General features: G+C 37.7%; 1 protein-coding gene across 5 annotated transcripts in view; it reads right to left on the bottom strand.

Annotated features, from left to right (window-relative positions):
• EPS8 (epidermal growth factor receptor pathway substrate 8) overlaps window positions 1-25776 on the bottom strand; it is a 142457-nt gene that overhangs the window by 19796 nt on the left and 96885 nt on the right. For 3 of the 5 annotated variants that reach the window (XM_030478724.1, XM_030478723.1, XM_030478722.1), the window contains exons 5-16: window positions 22528-22595; window positions 20445-20606; window positions 20101-20250; window positions 17706-17788; window positions 15505-15641; window positions 13618-13691; window positions 12378-12504; window positions 11936-12024; window positions 8834-8908; window positions 8084-8232; window positions 6015-6198; window positions 2543-2676 (exon numbers count right to left, since the gene is read on the bottom strand). In XM_030478724.1, coding sequence (XP_030334584.1) covers window positions 2543-2676; window positions 6015-6198; window positions 8084-8232; window positions 8834-8908; window positions 11936-12024; window positions 12378-12504; window positions 13618-13691; window positions 15505-15641; window positions 17706-17788; window positions 20101-20250; window positions 20445-20606; window positions 22528-22595 — 1432 coding nt within the window. The remainder of the gene's footprint in view (window positions 1-2542; window positions 2677-6014; window positions 6199-8083; window positions 8233-8833; window positions 8909-11935; window positions 12025-12377; window positions 12505-13617; window positions 13692-15504; window positions 15642-17705; window positions 17789-20100; window positions 20251-20444; window positions 20607-22527; window positions 22596-25776) is intronic. The other 2 variants (XM_030478726.1, XM_030478725.1) reach the window with 1 other exon arrangement.

The raw sequence follows: 25776 nt of genomic DNA, 5'->3' as shown, positions 1-25776 counted from the left end.
ACACAGCATACAACTTTGAAAAAACACAGAACTTGCTGAAAAACTATTCAGTACTCTTTCAGCATCAGAGTCACCAATATACCTAACATCACACTAAAAGTTTAAGATCCTGACACCTTACATCACCCAAGGAAAGCACACCTTACTGGAAGTCCTGGCATATTAGAATCAGGCTCACTGAAGATCTCTGTGATTAAAATTTCCCTGGATAAGTGTCCTGGTTTTGGCTGGGATAGAGCTAATTTTCTTCCTAGTAGCTGGTACAGTGCTGTGTTTTGGATTTGGTATGAGAATAATGTTGTTAACACACTGATGCTTTAGTTGTTGCTAAGTAGAGTTTATACTAAGTCAAGGACTTTTCAGCTTCTCATGTCCTGCCAACGAAAAGGCTGGAGGAGAAGAAATTGGGAGGGAGCGCAGGCAGCACAGCTGACTCCAACTGGCCAAAGGGATATTCCATACCATACGACATCACGCTCAATATATAAACTGGGGGGGAAGCTGGCTGGGGCACTTTGCTCGGGAACTGGCGGGGCACCGGCCAGTGAGTGGTGAGCAATTGCATTGTGCATCACTTCTTTTGTATATTCTAATACTTTTATCATTATTATTATTTTCTTCCTTTTCTATCCCATTAAACCGCCTTTATCTCAACCCACTTTTACTCTTCCAATTCTCTCTCCCATCCCGCTGGGGGAGTGGTGCTTAGTTGACGGCTGAGGTTAAAACACGACAACAAGGTGTAACCTACCTGTCCCAGAAGGTAGTGGATAGCTTGGTCACTGCCTATGGACCACTCATTAGGAATGTCAGCTTTGAACAAGAACCAGCAAACAATGGCTGAAAGGATCAGCTTGAATTTCTCCCAAGCCCACTCCCTCTCCCAAGCCCACTCCTTTACCTACTTCTTCACAGATGCTTTAAAATTTATCTTTAAATGGAAGTTACTTGGGGTAATACATATTAACAGCTTTACTCCAATAAGGAGCTCCTACCAGGCGCGTTATATACCTCAAGAGGCGATTAACAAATAGAAGTTTGTGCTGTGTTGAACAGACTGCAAGATAAGGGCACACTGGGGATGTCTGCATCTCTACCAGCCATCTAGACTCCCTCCTCCAATCAGTGGTGAATAAGGGGCACCACTACAGCACATCTCATTTCATGTGTTTCAAAAGACTAATTTCACCTTACATGAACTGCTTCTTAGAAACACCCATTTCTCTTTACTTGCAACAAAGGAGGCCTGGATGACTCTTTCAATTGCAGCCAGGTACACTGATATCATCAACATAGCAGTGCAGTAAGACTCATTCTCTAAACCTGAAATGGAGGCAACAACATTTGCATGGAATACTCGTACTCTAGAAGGACAAAACAGGTCTTATCCCATTGCAGGTAAGAGAGAAAGGAATTTACAGCACAGATCACCTAGATTTCAAGCTGACTGGCCCTGAGACAAGAACTCAAAAAGTAACCAAGTTTAAGAAATTAAGAGATGAATACTACCGCTGTTGTTGTTATGAAGAATAAATCCAAAGTTCAATAAAAGAATTGAATTGAAACCTACTCACCACATAGGAATTTGTTTACATGCAGATTGTGTTGTGCTGTGGATCTTTTAATACGTAGCTCAAAACAAGGGATTATGAAAAGGTTTTCATCAAGAGCGTTATATCAGTGCTGTTTTAATCAGGAATTTCATCCACAGTAACTTACTTTGAACATCTTCTGTGTCACAGAAGCCAAAATACTGTTCATACAGTGAACGCGGAATAGGATTTGACTATTCTGGGAGAGCAACTCCAACACTGTTTTTACTGATATACTTCTACAGCTTGTGTTGGTATAAGTTCTCCCCACAGATAAGGCCGAGACTCTGAGGATCACTGCATTTGATCCTGTCAAGCTATTTGGATTTAGGCTAAACTGAAGCGGATGAAAGAGGATACGCAAAAGGATACTGGTTGCTATGCAAACATTTCAGAACATTTTTGTAACATATGAAAGAGAACGGAAGAAATGAGGAGTTACTATTCTGAAAGTGGGTATTTATGCACCAGCTCAGAAAATAAAAAGCAGGAGACTATGGAGCACTAAGTGAGCAGCTAAACAAATCAAACAATCATTCTAAACAAAGACAGATGAATCTCAGAGCAGATTTGTCATTCTTTGTAGTTCTGAAAAGAGCAAAGAGTATATTTAAAAACATGAAACAGAGCAGAAATAAAATTTGAACCCAAATAGGGGGATTCTGTGTTCTCAGTTGGGTTGGAATTCCACTAAATCATTTTTGAAAAAAGCATCAATTTAACAGCATACATAAACAGGGTATTTATATGGAAATTATACTAGAAGAGTCTTTATGATGTGCCTTAGAGAAGCAAAAGCAGAATACCCACTGCTAACCAGAATCACTTTCTCATAGAAACAATGCTCTGCCCCAGACACAACCAGAGGCAATTACAGACACCGCCACCCCAATAGCAATAAGTCGGGACAGTTATCCACAGCACCACATACGCCGTTGATTCAGTGTTACCTATCTACATGTCGGCTAACAGTTTGCTTAAAGGCAGCAACAGCCGCCCCCTGGTCCAGCAGAGGCCCTCTTTTGTAAACTGTGTTACTGAATGCATACCCATCAGACGGAGGATAGTCAGGAACACTGGGAGGCTGGAAGACAAAACAGAAACAAAGGCACAAAGTGGATTAGTGTCATTAAGCAGCCTAGTTCACTTCATTCACCACCCCTAGGGTCCCTGTCAGCATTCACGCATCCTCAGGTGCTCATGGTTCTGCTATGAAAAGTTAATAACTTCTGCATTTCAAATACATAAACAAGGAGATCAAAAGGATAAGAATAAAAGAATTTCTATCGTAAGTCATCCCACTGCATTAATATTGCAGTGGATATTCTTTAGAAAAACAGTTCTCTCGGGCAAGGTCCGTGTCATCTTTCAGACATCACTACAGCAACACAACTTATAAACAATGGCTGAATGGCTTTAAAATAAACTGTGCTGAGAAACTGCTTTGAGCTTTTGTTCTAGGTGTACAATTAAAGCCAGAAACCTCTAACTAGCTAAAAGTAAGTCTCTATAAGAAATAAAACCTCCCAAGCAAAATTGTCACTCACTTGCAGGATTGTAATATGAAGTGGCTCATTTTTGTCACCCTCTCACTGAGCATGACTATAGTCAAAGAAGAAATGCAAAAGGAATGCGATAGTTGGTACAATTAAGGATTCTAATTAAGGAAAATTATCACAATCTATTGCAAGCATATAAGACTGTTCAAGGCTTCAGGAAATTCTTTTTAAAAAGCAGTCCTTTAAAGAAAACCACCTTAAATCCAGCAATGATACTCTGCATCTAAGTAAGAATTATTTTAACCACCACTCCCCTAACCAAAACAAGCTAAGCAGTTATTTTCTGGAGATTACGATCTTGAAATTGCTCAGTCTAGATCTTTTCCTCATACCACCACCCAGTTGCACAAATAAGAACAGCTGAGATTCACCAGAAATTGCCAAATCTCTAAGCCTGTTTTATTGTTGGTTTGGGTGTTCAGGTTTTTGGTTTATTTTGGTTTTTGGTTTGGTTTTGGTTTGGGTTTGGTGTTTTCCCCTATCTGTGTGGCTACAGAAAAGCCACTCACCTAATTTCTACCTCCAAGTATCTGATCTGGTACCCAGAGACACCTGGCTGTAGGGCTGAGGGCTAATGAAAAGAAATTAAAACCACACAAAAATTATCACAGGCATAACATATCCTTTAAAATTATATAAATAAGAAAAAAACCACCAAAACCCTCAAGTGTCACCTAGCTTATGCCTTACACCAGAAGACACCCAGGAAGCAGGAACTCATTTTACTTCACACACAAATTATTTGCATCACCTTAGCCTCACTGGGCTGTCTATCACCACTTCCCCACTGTTTAACTGCCATTTGAAGTCCTCATTGCTGAGCCAACTTCACCCTGAAACCCCTCCAGGGGGAAAGGTCTGTGTGTGTGTGGCTAGATCTTAAGATTTAGGAATGGAAAGAAAAGGAAAAAAAATGGTTCTCATAAGCAGGGCCCACCAACGCACTTTGCCAGATGCCCTGGCAGTCCCTGCCCAGCAGCGCATCATGCACCCCTTCACTCACAGCATGCCACAACTCTCAACATGCAGCCTTGGTCCTCTGGAAAGCAATGTCACACTGAAACACGAAGCCAATTAGTGGCAGGACACAAACACTTATATTCTCATTTTTCCAGCATTCTTTGTTAAACAAGCTGTTATAGCAGACTTGTGAAAGAACAATTATTCTGGTATCACCCACTCCAGAGCGGCCCTTTTACTGCAGACAAATAGCATTTTGCACTCACACAGCTTTTTCCAGCTGAGCACCCACACCGTTTCACAGCTATTAAGCAGCTCAGCACTTTTCCCCCTAGGGATGTGCTGAAGAGGCACTAGTGGCGTGGGGAGCCAAGGTACCAAGGTTAAATGACTTGCTCGAGACTACGTGGGAATCAGTGACACTCACAAAACTAAGACCTGACATAGAATCACAGAATCAACTAGGTTAGAAAAGACCTTTAAGATCACCAAGTCCATCAGTTTCCCCAGGTAACAGGCACACACACACACCCCTTCAAGTGAACTGGGATATATTATTTTTGTCCTAATCTTCAAAAGACAAAAAAAGATGCTAAGTTGGCACAACCAACCACCAATTCAACCAACATTACCATCATGAAAAAGAATTAAATCAACTCCCTGAGACACAAGCAACCAAATTACCTAATATATTCTCCTCCCCAAAATTTGTTTTAACCTATTAATAACAATAAATAATACATTAAATGATCAGAAGAGAAAAATCAATGGTGCTCTTATTTCAACACTAATTTTTCTTTTTTTTTTTTAATTATTTAGAAGGAGCTTAATGCAAAGAACAACAACAACAAAAACCCTGCATGGAAATGTACAGCAGTGAAACTCTGAGGCAATGTTTGATGAGACTTTTTTGGGAGATGACACCAATGGCAACAGCTAAATTTCATATTATTGTGCCCATTAACTTTACTAAATGCTTTTTTGCTCACAATGAATCACTGGCAATAACTTAGTTTTGGCACATTTATTCTTGTATATCTTGTTAGGCATAAAGCCAAACAGTGTTTTAAGTAATTAAATATGTACCGTGCTATTCTCCTTTGTTTGGCAGACTTTTTACCTAATTTGTTTTTCTTTGTAGCTGAGTAGACTTTTTTTTTTTTTACTGACAGATATTTTCATGAAAACAAAGTTTTATTGTGACAAGCTTTCTATGGGCAGTTTTGATAAACTTTTGCTGAGGAAGCTTTGTTGTCTCCAATAAGAGAATTGCTCTGCAAGAGAACACCATCCCTTAACAGCCAATAATCCTTCCCTTGAATCTTCTCCCATATGTGCATTTTTTCACTAACAGATAATATATATATATTATAAAGTTAAAATAAAATCCAGTATGATGGTGTTAACATGTACTCAAGGAAGATAGGGAAGACTAGGGACCGAACCTAGAAAATTCTTAGGTGCACTTCATACCACAGCTGCTACCAGGGGATCTTGGACTAACTAATACTTGATTTAAACTGAAACTAGCATACAAAAATAAATTCAAATTTTAAATTAAAACTTATGTCATCCCAACCACAAAAAGCTTTCAAAATGAAAACTTTTATAAGTTTATAAAGGCAATAGCTTTTTCTGTGAATTAAAAAAAAACCCAAACAACAAAATCCACATATATTCTTCAAATTTTCACAAAAATTAAAGTACAGGGAATTTCCTAATTGCATTTTTGGTGGCTGAACAGGTTTTGGCTTTGTATAACTTTAATAATAAATGAACTTCACTGATGTAGGAGGCATTAGAGCATGGTTACTCCAACAATGCCACAGAATGTTTTCTTTACGAAGGAAGCAGTTGGTGCTGACTTCGGCTGATATACAAAACGCTGTTGCAGGTAACCTACCTCAGTTGATAGTCTTTTCATTTCTTGCTTCCGCTGTTGCTCTGCAACATTTGCCACAGACTCAGCCAACTGATTGAGTTCTTGCTCCTTTGGAGCTCCCATGAAGTTCAGCAAAGGTGGTTCCCAACCATTTCGGAAACGGGGGACATAAGGTGGAATAAAATGGTCTTTGGGCCATTCCGCTCTGTATGAAAAGAAATTAGACATCTGTATCAAGGGCCACACAAATAATGATTTAATAGGTCTTCCTGAAAACCAAAATGCTTTAGAATTTTTATTAGCATAGAGAAAAGGCTGGGATTACAGTACAGGCAGAATTGTGTTAGAACACAGAAAAATCAGCAAAAAACATTTATTGACCACAGCTGTGCTCCCTGCAGAAAGAAACTGTTCCTGCTGTAAGGACGTGCCAGTGGTAAAACACAACAAATATCTGTCTTGTAGCAAACGATGAGTAACAGAAGACTCAATCACAAATAAATCTAGGATTTGTTTTAACTGTTAAAAAGAGAAAAATACTGCAATGCTCTATTTGTGTGGAAGCGCCAGACAAAAGATTTCAAAAGAACAGCCTGCTCCATAAGAAAGTCTGAAAGCAGGTATGGAGCATGGAAGCTTAGGGGGCCTAGCTACACCTAAAACAATAAGTTAAGCAAGAGCTTTTACTGGCAAAAAACCCAACTCTACACACTCCAAGACACAAGAATTATCACATTTGCTGTTTTATAGTCCAGACTGACCTCTTTAAAATACTGTATTACTTTTCAGAGCTCCATTAACATTCCCTATTGTAATACAAAATACCTAAATCTAAAGCTTTCATGCTCTGGCTTTGCACTGTACATAACACACAGTATCTTCACAGTGGAAGAAAAAATGGGAACGTACGTTACAGTCTTTTAACAGTCTCGTTAACGCTGCTCAAAATTAAAGGAACAAATACTGCCAGTCACGCAAGTTGCAGGAGCAGTCAGCAACTACTAGCCCATTAGCAGGCCTGAACTAGGTCAGTAACCCTTGAGTTTTATCATTCGCCTCTCCAGCTACATCACACCACAGCATGCCTCTGGATACCGAGATCAATCAGATCATCATTTCTTATCTGCACAGGTCAACCAACTTCATTCTTCACTGCCCAACACAACCTACTTTTCTTTCGATTAAACTTTTTATCAGGATGGACTAAACAAATGATGATGGTAGTTCCCAAGTCAAGAGCTCATTATTTTATCCAGTGATCCATTTTCCCTGCATGGGGCTCCCACACTGTATGGCAATTTCTACTGCCAGTCCCATCACGAGCTTCTATGAAGCCAGCAGAGCTTGGAGCAGGTAAAGACAAGCAAATGGTATTTGACTTAGGTAAGCTCTCTGGCAATCACAAGGAGCTGCAATTCCTGTTTCCAGCTCATTTTGTAGTAGCAGGCCAAATGATAGCCCTGAAGGATGAATTTGGACATTCCTGGTCCTGCAGCAGAGTGAGACTGAGGAAGGAAAAGACCTTTATGTCACTTTCCCTACTCTAAGGATGTTTGTCACTCTATGCTCTAGAGCCTTCCATGCAGCCTTTGTTTCTAGCAAAACACTCAACTACTTTTTAATCAATCAATTAATTAACTAAAGAAATCCACTTGGTAGATGTTTATGTTCCAATTTGAAATCTAAGAGCAAAGATGAATAAACTCAAAATACATTATACATTTCCAGCCAAGCTACTTAATCATCATCAAATGTACTTACCTACCACAGATTAGGATTAAATACACTTTGCTAATTTAAGATTTTTCTTTTCTGTGTTCTATTTACCTAAGTAATTCTTGATACAATGGACAAAACAGAAATTTCTGTCTGCATTTTCTCCCTCCTTGAAACTCATAAAATCAAACCATTCCCAAATCTCACCGAGGCTAAAGAGTTCCTTTCAAAAACTTCAAAGAACAGTTCTGAAGAGTCCAAAGCCTAACAAATTAATACTGAGTTTTTGGGGGGGTGGTAACCTGGTTAAGGATGTGTCAAAATAAACCTGACTTGAGAGATCATCTCTAAAATATGCAAAGGCTTTATCTCACCTGGCTTTGGTCCATGTGTCACCCAATGACATCCATAACTGTCCTTCCTCACTGGTGACGGTATATCGTAGGAAGTCTATCGTATCTTTTGTTAAGAGGGGGCTGAGTACTGTACCAGCAAGCTCTGGACCTCCTGTTGTCTGTACCACCTAAATGCAGGTATTAAAATAATACAAAAAACATACACATTGTCAGTGAGGAAGCAACGTGAATGTAAGTTACCTATAGTGCTTCTAGGGAACATTCATTACTTGCAAAAACACCCTCTCAAAAAACTCTGAGAAGCTAACAATGTGTCTTAATGTCCTACAGCTTAACTAAACCATTTATTGCAGAAGAACTTCTGTTTGGTCACCATTTTATAATTAGAACCAATTTAGCAAAGTTATTTTTGCTCTACTGATCAAAACTACACATACTTCCCTTAAATAGACATATGGCTATGCTTTCAACTCTCCTCCTGCGTTATGTAAATCATCTCAATATTTTATTGTTAATTAAACATTATAATGGCAAACTGTAACACACAAAGCTAAAGATGAATTAAGTAAATATACTTAATAAAAGGAATATATGCAGAAAAGAATATAAATTATTTTTTAAAGAGAACCTCATCACAAGATACACACATTTCTCTTTAGTTATTGTCCAAGGACACAACATTTCAATCTTGTTATCATTGGAAAGGTTATAGAGCATATAAATAGAAGAGTTCTGAAGGAAAACACTGAGAAAATTATAAAGCCTTACCATATGTAGTGGGGTAAAGAGAAAATGAACCAGTTCAGCTGCACTAGGGTTCTGGATATGGAACTTTAATTTGGCCTGAAGAAATGGGAAAATGATACATTTTAGAAGACATTTAACTTTTATGACAATAAATACTTAACATAATGGCCATTGCTGTTCAGGCCAGAGGTCCACCTAAGCCCGGTGTCTGTCTGCAACATCCACTAAGTGCAAGTGCTCATTCATCCAATTGCTTTTGAATCCATGTATATCTTTAGCACCTACTGTGGAAAAGAAGAAGTTCCATGACTGAATTATATACTTTGTAAAGAAGCATCTCCTTTGGAAATTTGCTACCTCTTGGTTTCATTAGTATTCTGTAGTTCTCTTCCAAATGAAAACCAAGCAATCCTTCTCTACTTGCTTTTTCCAGTGATTTTCATAACCATTTATGGATTTATTACATTATTCCTCTCCTTGGTCTTTTTCAAGCGAAAGTAATTCTTTCAAGCATTCTTGTCCTCCCTGTACCTTCTTCAATTTTGTTATACTTGGAACAAAATAAGGTTAGGGAACATATCGGCAATATTGATGTTCTTTATTTGTTTTTTCTTACCCCCCCCCCCAATGGTTCTTAACATTTGTTTTATTCATCACCATTGAACAAGGATAATATTCTCACAGGAATCTGTATAACACCAAACACCAAGATTTTGTTCTGATTTGTTTTATATATTAGATTTTTCCCCACCTTTCCAGGACTACTGTATCTATCAATATTGAATTTCATCCGCCATTTTATCTGCTATCTTGAGATATTTCAACATTTGTAGACTCTACACTCTGCATTTGCCAGAACACTTGAATGCCCATTCAAACAGGGTTTCTAGTCATCTGCCTGTAACTTGCCATTTTGATTTGCTGTTCTTTAACCTATTACCACTTCTTCAATTTGAAACACATCATCTCTTGTGCCCCCCCATAAAAAATGGTTTTCATGAACATATTGTCCACTATCAAGCTTTTCTAAGTAAATATACACACTAAAAAATCATATACTTTCTCTGATACACCTTCTTTGAAGATTTCTTTTATTTACTGATCACCCATTCGCCCTGCAGGCTCCAGAAGTACACCAGAATGTGTTTTAAAAAGTTATAGTAGTTTTTATCACATCTTGATGTCTGTTCCTCAAACGGCTTTTGGCTAGCCTCAATCTACTTTTACATCTAGCCTTCCAGAATGCGCCTGCAAATGAAGAAAGGAGGAGAATGTGTTTTTACTTCTAATAGCTTCCTATACGTTGTTCTTCAGTCGTAATAGCTCACTTTTGGTCTTCCTAAAGGGTTTTTTTGACAGATGGTAAGCATTTTCGAGAAGCTTCTGGCACTGTGTTTTAAAATAGTTTTCATTCTACCGGCAAAGATTTTATTCTTCTAGCTACTCCTTTTATTTTTAAAATAGATTCTTTATTTTATACAGTTCTCCATGTCTGACATGGAAAAGTGAAATTTCAGGCTTTCGTGGATCATGCAATGATGTCGAACTAAAGAACTATTACAGCACACAGCTCTTGAAGAGCAACATCAGAAACCAGGTCCTAGATGCTGCTGAGCACCAAAACAAGAACTGCTTCTTCTCCTGCACAGAAGATGAAGATTAAAGATGCATATGTTGTTCTTGGGTGAAAAACTAATTTAAATGCAGAACACTGTAAGAAGTAAGAATGGGGAAAAAAGAACCACGTTACAAGCCCTGAGAAGGATCAGCATGTTCTAAGACATTCACCCCTCCAAAACAGCAATCCTTTAACGTCAGAATCACAGCATTCAATATAGGGTTTTTTTATATATATATATATATATACACACACATATATATACACACTTAACATTTCTAAATATCTCCTATAGCCCTCCAATCAGAGTGCATTCCTCAAGAGGAAGATTTGACTCAGTAAATGCAAGAATGATTTTCCCCATTGGCACAGCTTCCACAGCAATTGGAAGGGACAGTCAGCATTTCAAAGTAAATGCTTTGAAGGTGTCCCACTTGCTGCCTTCCTTTAATAGCACTTGCAGAAGAGAAGATGCCAGCAGAAGGCTCCTGAATTAGCATCTCTGCTTGTTGAGAACCAATCTGTCAGACGGAGCATTCTGAGGCCAGAAAGGTCCTATGTAATGATAGTAACAAGCACACAGAGTTTGAGGGGCATAGTTAAACAGAACTAAATTAAGGCCACAGCTGGTGATGCTGGCAAGCATGGAACAGAGCTGTGAGCCCTACAGACATTCCTCGAAATTCTTTCATGAATTTCAAGTAGAAGGCTTTAAGGAACGAGGAAAAGAAGAAACACAATGCTGAAAAAGAAATATGCTCATCTAGTCACTGAATAGAGAAGTGGAGGAGCAGTATCCCAAAGCTCAAAGGAAACCTAGGCCAGAGGTGGCCAGCCCTGCTCTTGCCTCAGTTCAACCTAGGATGGAGAAGGAAATGATGGAAGTCCGAGACCAGTCAAGTATCTGCTGAGCTACCTTCCTGTGTGTCAGCCAAGGACCAAACAAGATTACATATCCAGGCATGTCAGCATTCTTCACGAGGATGTTTGTGGGTTTGCTACTTCTGAAAGAGCAGTGGAGACGAGGACAACACAGATTCAGGTTTACAAGTCCCTGGATGGCATGACCACCTCTGACTGGCTGGCAGCAGCAGGGCATTTAAGACCCACAAGGTTTCTCTACACGGGCAAGGCACCATGAAAGTTAGGCAGAAGACAAGATGACCTTTTGACACCACAGCTCTCTCAGGGGCACCAATAACAAAGCATCCACACCCTCTGGAAAAGCAGGAACCTCCAAGAAAACCCAACTTAAAATTAACGACAAAGAAAATCCATCATGTTACTTGGTTATTCCTCCTCCTCTCCACCTTTCACCACAATTTTAGTTCTTCACTTCTTACTAGTGGAATAAGACATAGGAAAACCAATGCAGCAAAACCAACACTCAGATTAATTTGTAGTGGTAGGGAAAAAAAAGATCGTGTTACACTTAACATCAGCTATCCCAGGAAACAAACATTATCACATGCCTCACATCACCATATCCACTGGCAGTCACTTACCAGAAGATTGAAGCCATGCTTGAATTTTTGGAAGCAGTCAACAAATTCATCTGGGGGTGGTGGTTTTGCACGGAGCGTAAGAACTCCCTCTGGTGAAAAAAATTAGATTTTTATAGATCTGTTTATATGGTATATAACTTCCATAAATATTACCGATAAACACATCAATACATTATAAATTTGGAAACTTACAGAATTTTGTAAATATAGAACATGACAGTGAGCATATTCTGTGGTCAAATCTCTTACTAGACACTTCCCATCAACTTCAAACTCATTATTTTCATAGGTTTCCCTCTAAGAAAATACTGCATAGGATTTTTTGTGCTCAAAGTGAAAGAAAATTACTACATTCATGAGAAAAACAACATAAAAGGACACATTTGCTAGCTACTTCAATGATCCTTAGAGAAACAGAAATGTGTACAGCAAGAACTCCTACCTCCAGGTCCTTTCTTTTTACTTTTCTTCGCTTTCTTCCTCTTCGAAAGTTCAGTAAAAGCTTCAGCAGCTTTTTGAAGTTTGGTAACAAAATACTCAATGTCATCCAAGATATGGTTCAGAATTTGCTATGAGAGAAATGAAAAGTAACAGTTTCTCTACAAATCTATAGCAGAAATACTCCAGAAATTCAAACAACCACACTCTCCTACAGCTTCCAACAGCTTCCTCAGAACAAAGTTCATGCTAGAACTTTCCATGTTTAGATTCATTATATTCTTAACTTTACATGCCTGTAAAGTATTTTACATCTCAGATTTTTAAAAACTTAGGGCTACTGGAAGTTTTAGAATACGTGCAACAAGATTATTAAATTCAGATTGCAATTACACAACTTGTTCAAACATTACATTTTCTCTCACCACACATGAAAAACATTCTAATTATTTGAACAGACAGAATTTTCCTAAACAGTGTAACTTCATAATACATATACATAATACTTCATAAGTACTTAGTACTTAATCCTTTAGTACTAAGTATTAAGCTATTTGTTGAATGTCAGAATGTAGTTTTATAGAAAAGTGCTCTTTGAAGAACTGTTTTCAAACAGCAAGTTCAGGAGAATGAATGAGCCCCTGGGAAAAAAAAACCACACACACCAATTCAGCATGCCCCAACATGCTCTCCTCAAGACCTTCTGATGTTGCTGAGGGCAGAGTGGAAAAGTAGAAAGTTACAACTGACAAATGGGGTAATATTTGATATTGCATACATCATAGGACCTGCCCAATGTAGTTATTTATAGGAAAGAAAAGTTTAGGCTATGCATATACATGGTCCAACTGTCTTCAGAAATGACCCTATGCTTATTTTCCAGATATTGCACATGTCTAAGTCCCACTAGATTGATGGAATTATTTATCCTTACAACGTTTGCTGAATTTGGTCTACCAGACAAAATTACTATTAGTATTTCTAGTTCTTCATAGCAGAAAATTTTATATCAACATTCAGTCGTGTCATGTCTGTCCGTGTCCCCCCTCTCCTTTTTTTTTAAGAGGAAAAAAGTAAGAGAAAGAACTACCACCTATTCATTTTTAGGTCTACCGTCCAAACATAGGCTGCCTGGAAAGCTTTCCTGCAGAACTGAATTCCTCATGTGGAAAAAGGCTTCCCATGAAGTAGAGCTGCAAAATTTCACAGACATTAAACAATATCACTTGTAGTTTCTCACTTACAACATCTCTGTCAATCCTGGCTGCTGTCATCTCTGCTGTTTCTTCATGCTCATGGTATTGCCTATGTTTTTCAACTGCAGAAAAGAAGAGAATAAGACATCTATATATGTGGAATTAGTAATCAAAACTTCCTATACAGCTTATGCTTTAAACCATACTAGTGTAAGAAAAAGATGGACAAAACTGTTTGTACCATTCACTTTGCAAGGACTCCACACAACCAGAAAATCTTGCCTGATCCTTTCAAGTCTCACAAGAATCTTAGGTGTATGCTTTCAGTCAGCTCAGCTGAATGAATAAAGTTAACCACAGAAGTGTGGTTAGCCGGGTTCTAAATAAAAATTTACTGCAGAATTGGCAGTTTATAAATACAACATAATGAGAAATCATCCCATTTTGCAAAATATGCTGAAAGCTACTCCAGCAGAAGCAAGCAATTAAAAGTGTAGCCATGACTTCAAAGACAATTTAATGTAAAAGATAATTAGCAAAAAGGAGTACAAAGTCTGGCAACACAGAAATAAGAGGTAACGATGTGACAGAACTGGTATTTCTTAATAACAATGGACAAAGTCAGTAACTTTTATTGAAAACCAACAAGGGTTAACATTCTGAGAAATCATAAGTTCTGCACTTTTAAGTCACACTAAATATAACATTCCATTTTTTAACAGGTGGGATTTTAGTAAATACATTCTAGAAAAGATCCACAAGTGGAATAAAAGGAACTGCAGGAACTCAGATCCACAAGTGGTCTGGCAAGACACCTGACAAACCAATGAAACTTTTCTGAAGTGAGAAGTCAAGCAGAAGAACAAACTAGCTTTTACTCAAGATAAATATAATATTGCAGATAAATAAATCATTACAGACTTCTCTGAACATTTTTAGTTGTTTTATTTGCATAGTCGTGTACTTTGTTGAGGGATACAGTTTAATAAATCAAGAATAATAAAAAGACTCCATGGTTAATGACTTCTGATTCTTAAATTGTAGTATCTATTATTCAAAAAACAAACAAACAACAGAAAAAACCAACTAACCAACCAAGAAAAGGTCTCAATTTCATCTTATTACAGTCTATTTTACTGTTTCAAAGAACAATGTTTTTATTGTTTCAAAGAACATTTTTCTTCAAAGAAATCTGATACATATAAAACTGATCCCATAAGAGATTGGGGGGGAGGAGGGTGGGCCAAAACAAAAACAAGAAAAAAACCCACCACCAAACAAAAAAATCCAAACCCATTAGAAATGCTACAGCATTCCTTGATTAAGGCTTAAAAAAAACCAAACAAACAAAAAAAAAACCAAACCAGTAACAACAACAACAAAAAGAACTAGTTTAGCCATACAAGCCATTATAAAGACAAACCTACAATAAATAAATAATGCTGATCTCTAATCACATTTTAATCCATGATTCTATTTTTTAATTTTCAAAAATATCGGACCTACACTCTCTATGTTACTGAGACAGAATCATTAAATTACTGGAGTTATGACTGTGCTGGTTGCTGTGACCATTACTATGTTCACAAAAAAGCCCCTACCCAGCTAAACACAAGTAAAAGCAGCTCTGAAGAGAAATTCAGAAAATGGGTAAGCGCAAGTAAATGACAAGTCAGATTATGACAGTCAGGCCTTACTCCCCAGCTCAGGCAATGGTGGCTTGGGGCATTTCAAACTAGACTGGGAGAATATTCCTGTCTGCTCTCAATGCAGACAGAGGGGTGACCTTGTACAACCATTTCTGCATCTGGATTCAATTACTGTAATCTTTATGGAAGTGGTCTTTCCAAATTATTTTTGCATCACATGAATGTACTGCCCAGAAGAACCATTTGCCACTGCACTGTGCAATGGTGGGCTACCAGGAATACTCACACTCGCCCTGCTCAGCGGCCCATGCGGACCACGCTGCCACACGGCTTCTCACATCCACCTGGGTGATGGTCCCTGGTGGCACAGGGGCAGGTGCCTGCGGCGGTGGCGGAATGGCACTGTCAGCTTTGGATATCATTCTAGAGTTAAAACAGAAAACCCACAAGTGACTCTTGAAGGAAAAACATTCTATTTTCTAGTGTTTAATCAGAGAAGACAAGGAGATTTCACAAAGACCTCTTCTGCTGTTGAACATACTATGGGCTTGCCAAGCAAGCAGTACTCAAGACCATGATGTGTAAATATGTTGTGCACAATTAGGAAACCCACTCCATGATGGGGTTAGTGAACCTTTTTTGCACCTTTTTTTAGCCACATGGTAAATCTCCAAGCAGTGCCAGAGAACATGATGTCTAGAGATCTGCCAGTTTACACAGGTAAATTCAGTGGCTTGGATTTAGTAGAGGGAATTTTTATCACCATATGCAGACTACTGCCTGGACTTCCATTTTGTGTGGAAGTTTTCATTAGAAGCTACCTTTCAGCAATCACAAGTTGAGCATCTAGTCCCTAAATTTGATAGGTTGTCAACCACCTGTTTCTTAAAACCCTACCAGCAAAACCAATTAAATGTACTGGCTGATTTTCCTTTTTACAACCTGTCTTGATACAAATGTACCTGCAGTGTTCCCATCTGCAGTTTTCCAGTTCCTAGTGTAGTTTTTAAATACCATAAGAGGTCTTTGAAGTCGTTCTACAGTTTGATACCAACAGACAAAAAATTCCGAACAACTCCTGCCATACACACACACATCCCATCCCTTCCCCATGCCCTTACGTAAAAGCAAAATCTTCACCTTAAATTCATCTCTTCATAATCCCACCACATTCAACAACACAGAAAGTCAATCCTTATCTGGTCTTTGAACATTGAACAATAAAATATTTCCTTCACCTTTCCTTCCTTCAATCTCCCAAGCACTCTTCTCCACATGTCCCACACTTTTACTTGTCAATCATGCTGCAGCAACTCGATAACTCAATGTCAGACAGGAGGGTCTCTGCATGACCCAATGCCAGCATGCACATTGTACAACAGCAAGTAACCAGAGGTAAGCTGCCATGCACTCATGACCTCTTCACTTCAAAAGCCCTCAGAGACTGATATCTCGGATTATTTTTCCATCAGATGTACTGACCTACATTCTTTTCCCAATTATATCTCCCAATTTAATTAGAATTAAATTAATCCCAATTAGTTTCCCATTCACATCCAATATGTTTGGGTCCTGGACTGCCTCTTTGTGTTTATACCTATTTGTTAGTCCCACAAACAGTAAAGTCTACCCATTTACTTTTAAACCCTCAGATAAAGTCAGACACAGTTCTGGTTTTGTTTTGTTTTTATAGGAGTGTCCATTACTCTGGGAAAACTTCATAAATTTTCAGAATTTAAGAGGTAGCTAAGACTGTTACAAACTCATTCATGTAACGGTGATGTTTTTACTTGATGATTTTTGGTCCAGCAAAGACTTCTCTATCTGAACCATAAAACTAAGTGTTATTGAGAGATACTATCGGGATATTAGTCACATACTAACTTTTCAACAAACTACCACCATTGCCATTCATTATCTAATATATGCGTGCCCTTGTTTCTATGCCTCTGTCAGCTAACTTTAATTTCTGTATTAATCTTTTCTGAACCCGACAGACTCTTTTCCCCCCACATTTTCCAACTGGCAGAGAAGCCTTGATTACCAGGGAAACAAGGAGTGAAGCATCATTGAACAAGCAGGCAGGAAGATTATTCTATCCACAGTTGCTCTTTCGTTTAACATCTTTAGATCCCAAACCCTTTTAACATAATCTTATTTATTTGGAGTTATGGAACATTCATGGTTTTAATTTAAATTCGAACTGCTTGACCCATCTGCAGAATTGAGACATGCAATGCTATTCTCTGGCATCTGGCATTGATGTCAGCTGTTCCCATCACTAAGGTATAATCAGGAAAGGTAAGAGTGATGCTATAAATTGAAAAAACATAGATAATTATTAAAGCAAGGTTTCTACACATGGTTTTGGAAGTAGATTTTCAACTAGCAAAAAACAGCAAATGACAGCAGGCAGACTTGGAGAGCTTCTGAATGCTGTAACACTATTTGATAAACCTATATACTGCCAAGAAGTTAGGTTTTTACCTCAGTGTATCAAGCCTCTTCTTTTGTTTCCCACTTTTGCTGTCACTGATTGCACTTTCAATATCTTCATGAATAAAGCTAGCCTAAAGAAACAGAAGCAGAAACCATGAGTTGTCAGCTACGCTATCCATATATATGAAATAAGTATCTACTCATGCACTCTTTTTAGAGCATCTTTAGATTCCAGAATACTTTATCAAATAGCATTTATTTAAAAGTTCTGGGGTAAATTCTTTTACATATACACACAACAAAGGAATACACAATGCTATTGTCTGGGAGTTAGTATTTTTGTCACTGTTTCAATCTCAAGCATTATCACCAGATGAGTATGTAATCTAGATACCAAATTTGTCTGAACAGCTGTAATTATCTCAAGTCTACCATTCTTGCATAAGCTATTTTTTCCCCTCTGCACAAGTTATTTTTGTTTTTCTCAAGTATTTTAGGGGAAAGATATACTATAAAAAAAAATCTGCTATAGATAGTAGCAGCATAAAGGTTTACAAAAGTAGCCTGTAGCGATACAGCTTCCTTTAAGAAATGATGATAGCCTCCAATTTCTCTTCAATGTAACAAAAGATGAATTTTTCAGCACATTTCCTAATCTGTAGGTTCCTGCCTCTCCATAGCTGCAGTCTGCCTCCACCAGTGGCCCACAAGTGAAATTTTGATGCATGTCTAAGACACTAGTTTAATAGATCTTTCATTAAATAGGTCACAGCTTCTCACAGGACTCTGTTACTTGTCTTCAGCTGACAAATAAATTTCCTACACAGGTTGTCAAAGCCCGAATATGCCAGTGTCTGGCTCACTCTACAAGGTCCACATCTTCCTTAGTACCTCATAGTGGAGATGTACGTAACTTTTTGGGAGGAATATGTAACTTCTGCTGGGACCAGAAGACTTTGTGCAATTTATGATCCAAGAGGACTAATGGACTTCTCAGGTTATAAGGAACTGCACTACAGATTATGGACAAGGGATACATTAAAGTTAAAGAATTAATAGAAAAAACTTAAGGAGATTTGAGGAACTTAAACCCAGAAGAATTACATTAATCACGCTTTATATTTATTATTTAGCTTTTTTTTTTTTGTTTGGAAAATACTGACTGCCCCAAGTATTACTGATTTTGAGTAATTTTCTATCGCAGAGGCTCCTGAGGTCTCTGGTAACTTCTAATCAAAAGCAGGAATAAGACAAGGAAGAAAGACCTAACCTTCCAGAACAGCCAAGTCTCCAGGGTAAGGAACGAAAACCTAGGGTATGGTTACAGACTCAAACAATACCTCAGAAGAAAAAGGGGATCCTGGACTTCCAAGTCATGAGTATGTGCTCTGCATTTTTATTTGTATACAAAGGAACAATTTCAAAAGATGAAAATCTGAAGGAAAGAGACCACCTCTACACTTTGGGAAGCTGGCTTCAACCAGACCTCAAAAAGGATCCCGGCATTATTTAACATAATGCCACCTGAACTTTTCACAGGATCCCAAATTCCACTGAAACAGCACATTCTGCACAACGAATCCCACGATTAGCCAGTTATCTTCACACCACTCTCACTATACTAATTTCCAAACACACAGTGTGATTAGCAATCTGTTGTTTTAAGACAATGATATGAACTAATGCAAAGGAACTTTAAAAAATCCCCATGAATTATCAATTGGAATTTAAAGAAATACCAATTATACAAGATAACTAACAGAAATTAAAATTTAGAACCCTGGAAACATAGAAGTATTGCAGAATACATTAAAAAAATATTTATGCTTGAAGGAAATATTTTAATCAGAGATGAACAATCTCTTTCCTTGTTTTGTCCCTTGTTTTGCAAGTAGTATTTTCCTTTTCATTATCACTCCAGCAGAGCAGAGATGCAGAAAGGTGAGAATGTGGAGAAGGTTTATTGTTAAGTAACAAGAGCAGAAAAAGGGCAAAGGGTAGGTAAGAATAAGGGCTCAGATGAGTTATTTGCAGATTATAAAATAAATATGTGATAACTCAAACTATTTTACACCACTTTCTTCAGAAACATGACAGCACACCATATACATATTCTAGGGATTTACTCATTTGCAAACCTAAATGAACAGCTACAGAGCCCAAAAATCAATATTTACAGTAACAACATATTTGAACATGCACTAAGGATTCAGCTTGCACACTGGACTACTCTCTTTCAAGACAATACTGCACTACATTTACTAACATACTGTTAGCAGTGTGGATAACGTTAAGTACATTAAACGTAAAGCATATTTGTAAGAAAAACAGAACAGAATTATTTTCTAAGAATCAGCTCATTTGATTCTATCCACTGTACTTGCTAATTCACAAAATTTCCTCTATTTGAGTAAGTCATAGCAGATCTCCGTTACTATCTTACCTTAATCTCATCACACTGGAAAAGATGCAAATCGGGCTTGTTTTGGGTTGGTTCTTTACATACTAATGCAAGAATTGAATTGTAATTGCATGCATTCATCACGGCTTGGCAATGTTGAATTGTGCTTAAAGGAAAATTCTCCAGTTCATTCTGCCGGAAAAGAAAAAACAAACACAAAACACCACCTTACTATACAATGTCCTGATCTCAGAAAAGCTGCAAGAGTTAAAAAGGGAAAGTGATAATAAGCTAATTAAAATACCAAGTCTCACATACAGCATTTTTCTGCCTGTTTCCTTTTTTTCTCTCTCTCTGAAAATGAGACTGCCGCTCACAGATCTTACCTTTGATTCCAAGTCCACCAAACTGACAGCTTTGTCATCCACTTGAAGAATCATATCTTGAGTCCACACTTTGCCTTTGGCATCCAGCAATTTCAGCTTCCTTATTCCATCATCCACTGTAATCATTGCTTCTTTTCGGTCCAGAACAAAGGTAGTCAAGTGCTAGTGAATGGGATGTACATTTAAAAAAAAATAATTGTAATTTTCCCCACTGCTTGGCAGTGGCAGTATTCAAATTGCCAGGAAATAGCAACGCAAATTATTCATGAATAAAAGTGCCTTTGTATACGACAGATCTCACCAATAAGCCGTAAGAGAGGTTGTTTAGTCCATAATGTCACTTGAAGTCAACTGATTTTTGTAACTTGCTGTTTGTCATCCTCTGTCATTTCCTCATCACAGCAAGTGGTTAGACTTGAAGGCATATTCTGACATCTTTCACATAGCAATGCTAGAATTAAATCCTGAGCATCTAATTAGCTTCCTTGAGAAGTGAAAACCTGCCCCTCTTGGCAAGCTGAATCCAGGAAGCCTCAGCAGAAGCTTTCCAGAAACACACTGCCTGTGTACCTCCATCACCACCCCAACCAGGAGTGTCCTCAACTCTCCCAGAGCTACCAGCTAGCATGCCAATGGCAATCATGATGGGCTTGCATCTGACTGGGATGCCTTATGGACAGGCTAGATGTTTCTTTTATGCAGACCACAGCAGAAATGTAGTATACTAACTACTTTTGCTCATCATCAACTTGGAATATTCTCCAGGATCAATTTATGCACTAGAAATGGAATACTACCTCACAGACATCACCTCACCTAGCTTCCCTGTCATTATGGTTTTGACAATTTCTCCTTTAATATGCCAACCATGCAAGAAAACCCATAGAACTATTTCATTTTATCCAGACATAAATCCAGCTCCACATTCTTACTGAAGACCTGGTTACACTCATTAAAACTGAACCAATTTTAATATATGCCTGCATATTTATCTTCTAAAGAACTTAAAGAACACAAAGAAGAATTAATTGTACTTTCTTCTACTACATGATAACAGCACTTAGTAATGACAGACAGGAGCAGCATATAATCAAAGTATTAAGTAGTAAAGTGAAACAAACTGTCTACTGGCTGCTCACACAGGAATGCTTAGCTTCCAAATACAAGTACTAATTTTTATGCCAGTACAGTACCAAAACCGTTATGAAGAAACCAATGAAAAATAGAAATTAGAAGCAACACAACTATTCATTTTCAAGCTGATCATAGGATAGAAGCCCTTGAATTTAAGACTCTTCTGCATATCATCTCACAATTTACATCCAATTTAAAACCCGGAAAAAAAAAAACTATGGTATCTGCAAGACTTGGCTTAACCCGTGATAGTGGTCTGATGGCAGTGGGAGAAAGTTTGTGCCAAAGTAAGACTACAGAATGAAGCACTGCATCCAAAAGTGCTTAAAAGGCTACATATGGGCACCCAGGATTACTTTGCTGAATATTTTAAATATATCTACTCCTGAATAAAATATGCCAGCAGCATGCAGTACTTCTGCAAAGCGGCTTAAGATAGGAAGTAACATACTTTGCACTTCATGCTGGAGAAGAATCTTTACAGGCAGAATATATTTAACTACTACGTAATAGACAAACTTGGGCTTCTATGGGTTAACGCTCAGCTCTTTCTGAATATTGTCACCTCTGCTGATTATAACTGATTAAAGCATTCATTTTAAATATCTTCCAGCGTGCCTTGCCAACAGCCAACAGCTCTGCCTCAAGCTTGCAACAAGCCAGGTTCAGAGACAGGGCAGCATAACACGTTGAACTGATATCCCATTGAGAAGTCCTGTCCATTTGCCAAACTACACATAACTCTGCTTACATATTTCTACATAAAAAATTCAGCTCATTATGGCAAAGCTATAGAATTTGAGACATTTCAGTGTAATCTATTCTGAAGTGACCTCGGGCTGGCAGGATATTTTGGAAGATGTATATGCCTTCAAGCATACGTATCCTCAAAAAACATGTAGGCAAAAATAACTGAAAGCTATAATTGTTATACCACTCATCGTCTCACCTCTACGTGATACTGGGAAGTTTCGGATATGCTGCTGGCACTATCTCGTGCATAATTCTTTCTTTGTTCTAGAGATGGGAGAAAAAGAAAGAATAATTATTCATTCATCTTCTTATCCTGCTGTTTTGAGTATTTCTCAGAGTTACTTAAGACTAGTTGTATATATGAAAACAGAAGACAAGTTGTTGTTAATTTCTGTATTTGACAGAAAAAAACCTCCACCTCCACATATTCCAGCACAAGGATCATACTTACGTCAACATACTAACAGAGAGCCGGTGGGTGCAAACAAAAGCCAGTTATCTCATCACAGTGAGCCAGGACACTGGAGGGGAGCAATGTTCTGACTGAAAGCGCTTCATTGGGAAGCCTGATTACTGAAATCACTGGCTTGCCACTTTGGCAGCAATATGCTAACTAGCATCAGGCTTACTGTATTTGTATGAATGCACTTGAAAGCAAAAGTATTTTCTAATATACATAAAATTCTGTTAAATCTACAAAACAACAAAGCCACACATGAACCAGACCTAACTCATCCTTTATTTTTTCCTAAACTATTCAAGTTGATGAATTACTAATGTAGAAATATGCACAGAAAGGAGTTAAACAAAACAGAGGGAGAGAGAAATACACACCAAATAGCTAAAAAGACGCAATGCTGCAAAATCAGAAACATCATGTGCCTTTTACTCTACAAAATAGATTAATATTAATCTATTTAATATTAAACCAGGAGAGGAAGAAAGAAAAAAGTCAAGATGAAGACACAACACACACCAAAACCACAATATACCAAATTTAGATGAATATTGAAGAAAACCTTTCAATGTTAGCAAAAAAAAAAAAAAAAAAAAAAAAACAAAAACAAAAAAAAAAAAAAAAAAAAAAAACCCAAAAAAAAAAAACCTGAATGCAACATGTGGAAGGTTTTTCTCTTTTTTCACTATAACCACTGAAGTGCCTGATCTCGAACACCAGGAGCTTTGTCTAAGGAAGAAAGTTGCTGCATGACATGGCCAAGAAAGGTCCAAGGAAACTCTGCAAGCAGCCAATGCTTTTCTCTCCATTTCATGAAATAACTTAATTTCTGATCTTCAAGTGAAATAGGCAGTTTGATTTTGTTCAAAGGAAAATACCTGCCGTACATAGAAAATATACCAATTTCATCATACTTGGAATACTTGGAGGAAAAATAAAAATGAGTGATTCTGTTGAAAAGACTGCTAAGTAACTTTTTGCAAAATAAAATGCTAACTACTACCAAGCACATGATCTGTGATGTACAGAGATCTGCAGTGAGGACACATAAAAGCTACCTGTAAAAGTCTCTTCTGTGACCAGGGTTCCTTCATACAGGAATTTCAGGTGCTGACAAAGACAGCAGTGCCCTCATTTTCAGATGTCACTTGTGACACTTGTGTATGTGTCATCTTTTATAATCACACTATTATCTCTCCAGTTCTTGGCAATTTTCATGAAAGATCCCACAGCTTCTGAAATACCTCACTTGGCTTGAAGTCCCCCTCCCATGATGAAATACACTGCTCATGCAACAGAGCCATCCTGCTCTTGTACTAGTATTTCTGTATTTGCAGCATTTTACTTAAAGTATTTATTTGGTTGATTTTCTTTTTAACCACAATATAGACACACACACATGCACACTCCAGTAAAGCATTAAAGCAGTACTGTCTGATTTGCTACCTTTCTTTTTTTGTTTGGATGATGATCTGAAGAAGTAAAGTCCATCTGTTGCTAACAAAACAAGGGAATTAGAAAGCAGTATGCAGTTTAATCCCATAGAATTATTTGCATCTCCAAGGGGATCAGTTAACAGTCTTCTGTTATAGACTGTAAATGATAGTTAAATGCTGTCCAGTAAGAAAAACTAGATGCTATAAAAAAAGTCACTTGCTTTAATTAACAATGCATCAGATACTCAATTTTGACTGTTACTATATTCTTTCCGGCGAACAAAAATATTTTTCAACTGTATTGAATCAACAAGGATAAGAAATTTTATATACACTGAAAGATTTATAAATCCTGTGAACAAAAACAGTTGGAGTTGTTTTAAATAAACAAATAAATGCTGGCATATGTAGAGGCTCCAAAGGAATTAAAAAACAGAAAGTAAGTTTTGCAAGAGACTCCCTGCTCTGCTTCACATATATCCTGTGTTAAGACAGGATATACAAAACATTTGTAGCACTGATTAACATATCCTCTTCCACAGAGCAGCACAACACTCATAACAGACATGATGGCAAGGTTTCCAACACACTGTCATGTTGAGAACAATAGTGTTTATATAAGAAACAGAGCTTTCTGAATGCTAATAAAAATCTGTGATTGCCTATACTAGTGAGCCCAGGAGAGCCCCTCGAGTTCTGCATTCTTAATTACAGCAGAATAGTAACAAGAACTTCAATATAATTTTCAATTGGCAAAAGTCAATCTGTATTTGTGTAATAAACAAAAAGTATGGTCACCACGACAACAGTCCATACTGAATTTAGCAACAATTCCTATTTACCTATTTATTTCTTTAATGCAGATAGAATGATTATTAAAACCTGCTGGAGATACAAGTTGTAACTTAGAATAGAATATTTCAGTTGCAAGGGACCCATAACTATCTAGTACAACTGCCTGACCATTTCAGTGCTGACCATAAGTTAAAGCATGTTATTAGGGCATTGTCCAAATGCCTCTTAAACACTGATGGGCGTGGGGCATTGACCACTGTTTCTTTTTATCCTATAGGCTATTCAACCTAAAAACACCAGGTAATGTATGTCACTTATGCAGATTTGGAGACTATTTTCTGGGAGTCCAAGTGATGCAATCTAAACATTGTACCGAAGCATGCAAATTAAAACTGGAGAGGCTTCCAATCTTGTTGCAGTTACAGACCAAACCAAAAAGAGAGAGAGTACCTCACAGGCTCTTAAAAGTTACTGCAGTACTGAGCAGCAATAATGTAACTTTGGATGAGCTAAGAAGCAGCCTACAGCAGCTATGAATGCTGTCAACACTCGTAGAGGTAGATACTATGGGTAAGTGCTCCATCCTGAAATTACCCTCCAAAATGCATCTTCTAATAAGTACCCTAGCATAAAGCAAAATTGTTTCACTGCTTCTGCAACGGTTTTTCCTCAACCTTTGTTTTTCAACTCTTTTACAATTCAATAGGTAGAAAGTGGGTCTCCCTTCCTATTGTCATGGCTTAACCCCAGCTGGCAA

The sequence above is a fragment of the Strigops habroptila genome, chromosome 3 (assembly GCF_004027225.2).
Source record: "Strigops habroptila isolate Jane chromosome 3, bStrHab1.2.pri, whole genome shotgun sequence".
In the NCBI taxonomy this organism is placed as follows: Eukaryota; Metazoa; Chordata; class Aves; order Psittaciformes; family Psittacidae; genus Strigops; species Strigops habroptila.
Note: the sequence above shows the minus strand (reverse complement) of the source record. Positions and strands in the feature narration are given on the sequence as shown.